Consider the following 7,700-nt stretch of genomic DNA (forward strand, 5'->3'; position numbering starts at 1 on the left):
AGATTAAAATTAAATTTTCCATTTTTCCCGGAGATAAAAATTAAATTTTCCGGAAATTTTCCGGAAAATTTCCAGGGCTCCCAACCCGAGTAGTGGGGTGGGGGTAGTGACCCTGGAGGTGGCAGCCGCAGAGTAAGGCATCTCACACTTTCCGATGCACACTTTTCGAATACAACCCGGAGTACCCTCCGGATTTTCTTTCGTATCACCTTCCGGAGTACCTTCCGGACTACTTTTCGGGTCAGCTTATCACTTCCCGGATCACCATGACGACGGCGGCTCCTCATGCTCTTGCCATTGCTCTGTCCGCAGGCGCGCGCCGTGCCAATGCCGCCGCAGCGAAGCCCGGGCCGGCGCGCTCGCCAGGCGGGCAGCCCGGGGGGCGGCTCCTGCGGTCCCGGGGGCGGCGGCGCGCTGCTAGAGCCAGCAGCAGCCCCCTGGCAGCAGCCCCCCGCCGGCTCCCAGACCGTCCGCACTCGGCGGGCCGGCGACTGCTGGCGGCCCACGACGTCGCGCACCAGCCGCCGACGGGCCCACGAGGACGACCTCGACGAACACGACCACGACAACGACGACGACGACGGGTGACGGCGTCACCATGACGGCCAGGGAGGTGCTGCTGGAGGGTGGCCCGCCCTGGGGCTTCCGAATGCACGGCGGCGCCGATCAGGGACAGCCGCTCAAGATATCCAGGGTGAGTAGAACCGCATGGAGGTCCATACCCCGAAAACACCCCGTACCACCCTAGTGGGTACCACCTCCGGTACTTTCCACCCGTAGCCCCACCGTCCGCCCCTCAGTTCATGCATCCCCGGTTATATAATCCTCAGATGATGCACGGTGAGCTATTCACTCGTGTTTACCCTCTGTCGTTCTCCCCCAAGAGCAACCCCTCGGCCCCCACTGGAGCGCCCCGTTGTAGCACCCCCTTGCGCCGCGTCCGCCGCTTCCCGTGCGCTGCTGCCTCAAGGAGTTGTGTGAGCCGTCCTGGCTCTCCGCGCGTGTTGTGGTCACTGTAATGCGGTTTTCGCGTCCCTCATCCCGGCGGTGCGGTTTGCTTGGGGGGGGGGGGGGGGCTACCCCCTTGTTGGCGAGGATTGATGATATTCTTGGACTAAACTGCGATGAAAACAACAACAACACCACAAAGTCCCCGCTTGGCGCCTCGTGTTTGAACCTTCCCGCGCCGCCGTGGGCAGAGATATGTGACGCGCGGGCCGGCGCGCGCGCGTTTTTCCCGTTATATTTCTGACCGTGAAACGTTCCCGTGTCGCGCGGTGCTCTCCATCTGCATACCGCCCTCTGGCCGCGGTCCAACCGGCACACCCGACATCGCGAACCTCTCGAGCACGACGACGGGGAGGCGGCGGCACCGAGTTGTGGCGGCGCTCGGAAAGGATTTCCTTAAACGCATAAACCACTTGCTTCTCATTTTCAGAAAAAAAATGATATTTTTTAAACAGTTTATTTTAAAAGTTTCTTTATTTTTACGTATTACATGATAGCTTTCCCGTTTTACAGTGGCCTGTTTTACCCTGTAGGACAAGGTACACGTTTGCTTGGTGACCGCAATTATCTGTGAGTGGTTTCGTTCTCGCCACCCTTCCTACTCACCCCCCTACTCACCCCCCCCCCTCTCTCCCCCCTCCGGTCCCGTCTGAGCTAGGCAGCCCGCAGCCACTACTGCGGGTTCAGGGTCGTGGTCGCTCTGCAGCTGTCGGGAGTGGTGGGAGTAGTACCTCTTTCTACCCCCTGCCCCCCCCCCCCCTTCAAAGAAGCTCCAGTCGCCCGTGCCCTTCATCCAGTTGGGAAGAAAGTTTTTCTTGCGGTCATTTGGTGAATGTTTCCTTTTGGTTCAATGTCCGAGCGAAGATTTGAATTCTGCACGCAGCTAAAAACCGGAAAATCAATTTAAGCTAGAGTACTGCCTATCAAACCGGCACTGGGTAAGGTACACATTTTTGAGGGACACGCTTATTTAACGTGAAATCCTACGGGCAGTACACTGTGAAAAATAATAGTTGTAGAGGTTTTACGGGAAAATTTTCTTAGAAGCGTGCTGTCAATTTACAATACATTGCAGTCACTATGTATCGTCTTGGAATTCATCGACAAGCTGGTTTGAGTTGTCATAAATTTACAAGAAGTTTTGTAAATATTAATTGCAAAATATATCGTATACTTACGACATTTTTCACAGTGTACAATAAGAACGACAATCGTGTTCCTTTGTATACCTACTCTACAGTTGGTGTACTTGCAGTACTTTAGACATGGTTACTAATGTTTAGGAACAACTCTACAGTCTACCACAAGGTTTGAGATGAGGCGATCAAATTTGTTCGCCAAGACTCTGAACCTATATTGTCCATAGGGCATGGTTGGAACATTTGGAAAAGACCATTCAGCTGGGGCGTTATTGACCTCATACACTCCCTGTAAACAGAAGTGATAACAGGTTTTACATTTATAATCCTTTTGCGTTTGAAGACACAACAGTCTTCATTATTTAACAACCGTGTTTCTAAGAATAATGTAAACCCGAACACTATACCGTGAGCATATTTGCAGTGTAAGTACTTACGGGTTTTAAGGCACAAGTGCCTTTAATTTCACTCTTCTTGAAAAAAAGGTTGTAAAAGCCAGGTATGTTTTCTTTTACTTTCTGGCATGCATTCGATTTATAATAAAAGACAAAGGCGTTTTCCTTCCATTGGTTATTTGACCGAACATCTAGAACCCCTTTAATCTGTCAATAATAAAGATGAATTTTTTTAGGGAAATGTTACCGTTTCAATCAATCCCGCCTTTTGCCAACGTCTGACGTTTGAACGACTTTTAAGGTGGCCCTCCAACGAAACCTGGAACCCATCACCCATCATTTCAGATTTTGCTGTTTTTTGTGCAGCCTGGGTTTAGAAATGCAGTAAATACATTTTCACAAATATGAACATGTGTGACTGACCTATTTGTTTCTTGATCTTTAAGGAATACGCAGCAATTTTTCTTTTTTTCTACTGTCAATATTATCAGACCTACAATGAAAAGACAGCGCCGAGGGCGGCGAAAAACGGGCTAATCTTTATAGTATTTTGGGGCAGCGAAACAGATAGGATATTGTTGCACGGACGCGCCGATTTAGCAGACACAGGCTGCATCAGTCACACTGAAATGATACGTATAGGTTTCATTGGAGGGCCACCTTTATTCAGTACCCTGTGTCTGTGTCTACCTCCACCGTTTGATGTTTGATATAGATTCCCCCCAAATGCTGCACCATGGTGTTCCACGCTATCCAAAACGGAAGTAAGAACAAAACAAACTTACTTATATTTTGCTGTAACTGTAATGGCTCTGATTATCTCTGTGATCTCGTGCCTTCACCGTCTTTTAGATATGAGAAACTGCATATAAGTTATTTGGAGCGCCCTTCCATATTTGCGAGTTTAGAATTGGGCCAAACCACCATGATAATTTCTCATACTGGCTCAAAGAAAACAAACTGTCGAGTTTGTTCTCTTTTATCTCCGCGTTAGCTTGGGATCACCCTCCTATTGCCGCTCAACCTCCTGAGCCAAGTCCAGCCTCTGGATGGACGGGCCGACGGGCTGCCCCCTGCGCAGACTTGGCATGTGTACCACAGTCCATTCATTTGAAATTTGAACAATTCTTGTTTTCAGAGCATTTAAATTACGTATTTGGCAAAATTTAATTTTTGTTCCAGCATAATTTACTGGCTGTGTTGGGTTTTGTAGTATCGTCTTGATGATTACAAGTTCTTCGGGTGCCGGTCCTATTGATGCAGGTCTGTTCGGTGTATTTTTTCATTAAATAGGCATAAAAGATTGTCTCTTACCCCGCATCTGTCATCGATAACTTCATCAATCGTCACGTTACCGGTCAAAAGTTGAACTTCTCTTGGCTTGAGTGGATTGAAATGAGTGGCCCGCAAATACCACCTGCAGGAAAGGTTGTCGTGTTCACCATTGTAAAACCGCTCGGTGTAGGCAGTGTAAGGGCCCTATTCGAAAATGAGAGAGAGAACGCCGCTAAGAAAAACGTTACACGTTACACGCCGTGTGCTATAACCTCCAAATTTTAAACAGACGTTTCAAGAAATGTGCTAACTACTTACAAAGATGGAGTTGAACGCTTTGCCGTGGATACCCCTCTGGTACAGCAGTGCTGTCACGAGTATCAATGACATCCTGGACCTAGAGATACTACAAATACTGGCATCAGGCATCTTTCTTTTAGCGTAGTGAGATCAGTAATTACCTCGCTCTATTTGAGTCATCGTGTAGGTTATTCCCCTTGCCTCTCATAGAGTAAGTGTTCTTTCAAGGCTCCTCTCTACAATTGTTCGAAGAGACCAAAGATAGAGCGAGGAAACAACTGTATCAGGGCTAGTTTCGAACATGAAACCAGCTTTCAGTGATATCGGAGAGCTAGAGAGCAGTTAAGTGGCCCTAATTGAAAGGAAACCGACCCGAGCAGGTTGAAGCTGGCGCCCTCGCCCTCATGTCCCCTGCTCTGAAACTTATAACCCATGTGCAGCTGCCATGAGTTGACGCGGTGTCCGGTGAGGTGGTGGCCGAGCCCCGTTCACAAGGCGCCCTGACTGAGGACACCGCCCGCCCCTCGGCTCGTATCGGCCTGCATGGTATATTGGCGTGTAAAGCGCAAAGGGCCCAAACATATTGCTGTAGCACGGCATGCTCACTGGGATACGCGATGTAGCGACTTGATATCATATTATCAAGGAGCACACGCGAGTACCAGCGGTAGAGGAAGTGCAGTGCGATTGTTAATCAGGACAGTTGCGTTGCAAGGCTGTGACAAAGGAGGCGGTAACAGTACGGGCATGTGAGCAGGGAAAACTTGAAAAGGACAAACAATGCCGGTTTAAAAATCTCAATCAAGAATCGATCTCGAAAGCAGATGATACACATTTAAGGACAGCAGGTTTGAGTTCTAATATTCTATTATAAATTTAGCTGTCATTTGTTTTATGACTGCTTGTTTCTTGCAGTCTGCTGAAATCTTGCAATTTGGCGGACTAGTGGCGTGTAGCTGAAGCGATAGGGGGCGGGCGCGCGGGTCGGGTGGGCAAAGCGGCCGTTGGTCCAGCATTGTTGGGAGGGGAAGAGGTGAGGTCTGACGGGTCTGACTGGCGCACTATTGTTGGGCAGGGCAAGGAAGGGGCCTGGTGCGACACTCACTCGGACACCATTCCCCCCAGCGCACTAAAAGAATGACCTCTGGTTTATTGTCCTTTAGTTCTCTTGCCTGCTTATCGAGAGTTAAAGCTATAGCTGACACCTTCAAGTTACTTATGTATTCTTTATAATTATTAAAAAATTTTAAGGTATCATTTGCCAAAAAAAATGTGTCGTCCACCGCAAATTTTTAATGCATTCTAAACTTACACTGTATACCTACCGTCTTCCATATTTTGCCCGCATAACTATGAAACGCTATCTAAGTCGGGTTACAGACGCCTCTGGCCCCAGCTGCATGTTGCCGTGCACCCCCGCGGCCGCCGCGCTTGGCGCCCCCGCCCGCTGGCGGTGATGTCACCTCTATAGCAGTTTGAGGGTGCTGTGCGCGCGGGGCGCTATACTCCCTGCGCACAGGCGATACCCCCCACCGCGCTCCATAGCGCGTGGGGGTATAGCGCTCGTGGCGTACCTACTCACACGCTTTATTATTATTCTTTATTCGCGAGAAAACTGTCTTTCCTTTGACAAAAAACGAAAACAGTGTTCAAGAAAATGGCAGGAATGATTCTGGGCTTGATATCTGCGGCTTTTGAGTGCCGTTGAATGTAATTACGCCACCTCCCAACTGACCCTTCGTTTAAATCCATTTTTTCACCATTTGCCATGTACAGTGAAAATAAAAAAAAATAAAAATAAATATGGTGTCGCTCACGTCAGTTATGCCACACGCTGCTCATATTTTTTGTACGTGCAACACCCAGCGTAAAGTTTTTCCCGGTCGTCGATACCCCGGCTTATCTGAGGGGGGCGTTTTCCCCGAGCCCCTGGGGGCGCCCCCTGAGGGGATAGAGGGAAGAAGAGGGGGAGGGGGATCACCGCCGACCACTGTCGCACGCAGGATAATCTTCAGTCTATGCGATGTGGCCCCACGACAGCGTTGCGGGTTTGCCTCATTTTCAATCGCCTGAAAAATGCTCAAGTTCCGCCGGTTCCGCACGGTATGACAGGCACTAAGCCCTCTTCTGCATTTTGTTGTGCATAAACATGGAGTATACACTTATAAAGTGTTCAACTGGCGTGCGCAATGCACGTGCTCAACACTATGTTGCACACTTTCAAGTGTTTGACTGGGTATTTGAATATTATAAAGTGTTTAACTGGAAAGTTGAACACTTAAAAAGCGTTCAACATCAGGGTTGGACACATTAAGGTGTGAAATTTTTGTTAAACACTTCGAAGTATTCAAATGTCCTGTGAAACACTTAAAAGTGTATAGAGTTGAGCACGTGCATGTGCACGCCAGTTACGGATCATCCAGAAAGTACGTCCGTCATTCGCCGTGACGAATGCAAGCTCTCATGGCGCCTGATGGGTAGGCACAATCTTGCATGCCGTGCATGCCTGTATTGCGGGGTGGCCTACATCGAGTTTTGCAGGCGCCGAGCTTCTGTAGTTTGCAGAATGATTTTTGAGAGAAACGGACGTACTCTCAGGACGATCCCTTATTGAACACTTTATTTATCAGTGATTATTAAGCCATAACTGTGGCTTAAACTTAAGTTTATTTCATGCATAATTATGGACAATTCGTGCATAGACATGTTCAATTTGTGCATAATTATGGCATAAAAATTGCGCATACTTATGACAGCACGCCATACTATGTTTTTGCACAGCAAAATGCACCAGGGTTCAGTGTATGTGCAAGACGATAGCCCTGTCGGTTTTCTATTTTTCTCCATCCCCCCGGAGATCAATGATGTAGTGCAGTGCAGTTTTGTTTTGTTTTGTGTCGTCATTCTTATTGTTTTACGCCCTGCCCATGCAGGTCAACCCCGGCAGCCGAGCCACCGCCCAGGGCGTCCGGGAGGGGGACATCATCTCCTCGATCGACGGGAAGGCGACGGCCGCCATGACCAACGCCGACGCGCACCAGCTGCTGCGCGCGGGCGGGCCCGCGCTCCGCCTGGGGCTCAACGGGTGAGTATCCAGTTGTACACCTATTTTGGAAGTGGGGGACCCCTCGCGACGAGGTCACAACGTTGGTCACTGGACACGACGGTGACGGTTGTCGCGACCGCGTCAACGACTTGGGCACGAGGGGTGGTTAGTGAGGAGGTCGTCAGGTGCTTGCTTGCGACGTTGGTCCTGCCGTGGTCACGACGTGGTCACGATATGGTCACGACGAGACCCCATCGTTCTAACGTCTTTTTAAACGGCGTGATCGCGACGCCTTCCTCATGCTGCCCCCCCCCCCCCCCCCCTCCCGGCGCTTCGCTGCGCTGCACCGCGTGGCTCGCGTGCTCAGGGGCCGTGCTGTTAGCGCAATTGGTTGCGCCGGGGGGCTGCCCGCCGGCCAGCAGGTCACAGTGTTTAGCCCGATATAGACAGCTTCTGAAATGTGTGCGAGCTAGTGAGGGAAACGGCAGAGTGAGAGCTAGAGAGAAAGAGACAGAGAGAGAGAGAGAGAGGGGGGGG

General features: G+C 49.9%; 2 protein-coding genes across 3 annotated transcripts in view; one reads left to right on the top strand and one right to left on the bottom strand.

Annotated features, from left to right (window-relative positions):
• The window catches only part of LOC113204065 (sorbin and SH3 domain-containing protein 1), a gene marked incomplete in the record, with an annotated part of 111,520 nt that overhangs the window by 13,347 nt on the left and 90,473 nt on the right, over positions 1-7,700 (top strand). The window contains 2 exon segments of the mRNA XM_052275827.1: positions 313-694; positions 7,051-7,202. Coding sequence (XP_052131787.1) covers positions 599-694; positions 7,051-7,202 — 248 coding nt within the window.
• LOC127751777 (uncharacterized) lies at positions 1,679-4,676 on the bottom strand. 2 transcript variants are annotated; one of them, XM_052275835.1, is made up of 6 exons: positions 4,490-4,676; positions 4,136-4,223; positions 3,857-4,021; positions 2,585-2,749; positions 2,242-2,436; positions 1,679-1,891 (listed from the first exon to the last, which is right to left on the bottom strand). In XM_052275835.1, the coding sequence occupies exons 1-5, from the start codon at positions 4,549-4,551 to the stop codon at positions 2,281-2,283; spliced, it is 636 nt and encodes a 211-aa protein (XP_052131795.1). In that variant the 5' UTR covers positions 4,552-4,676; the 3' UTR covers positions 1,679-1,891; positions 2,242-2,280. The 2 variants fall into 2 exon arrangements, with proteins under 2 accessions (XP_052131795.1, XP_052131798.1); XM_052275838.1 differs by having other exon boundaries at positions 2,238-2,436.

The sequence above is a fragment of the Frankliniella occidentalis genome, unplaced genomic scaffold (genome assembly GCF_000697945.3).
Source record: "Frankliniella occidentalis isolate FOCC.00 unplaced genomic scaffold, Focc_3.1 Scaffold9, whole genome shotgun sequence".
NCBI lineage: Eukaryota > Metazoa > Arthropoda > Insecta > Thysanoptera > Thripidae > Frankliniella > Frankliniella occidentalis.

What these genes read in the sequence shown, in the direction of transcription:
- LOC127751777 (XM_052275835.1), bottom strand. Translation starts at nt 4,551, where the DNA reads ATGGGTTATAAGTTTCAGAGCAGGGGACATGAGGGCGAGGGCGCCAGC. An exon ending in TTATCGATGACAGATGCGGG is followed by an intron (nt 2,750 to 3,856) that starts GTAAGAGACAAT and finishes TATTATTGACAG; the next exon opens with ATTAAAGGGGTTCTAGATGT. An exon ending in GCACTTGTGCCTTAAAACCC is followed by an intron (nt 2,437 to 2,584) that starts GTAAGTACTTAC and finishes TTCTGTTTACAG; the next exon opens with GGAGTGTATGAGGTCAATAA.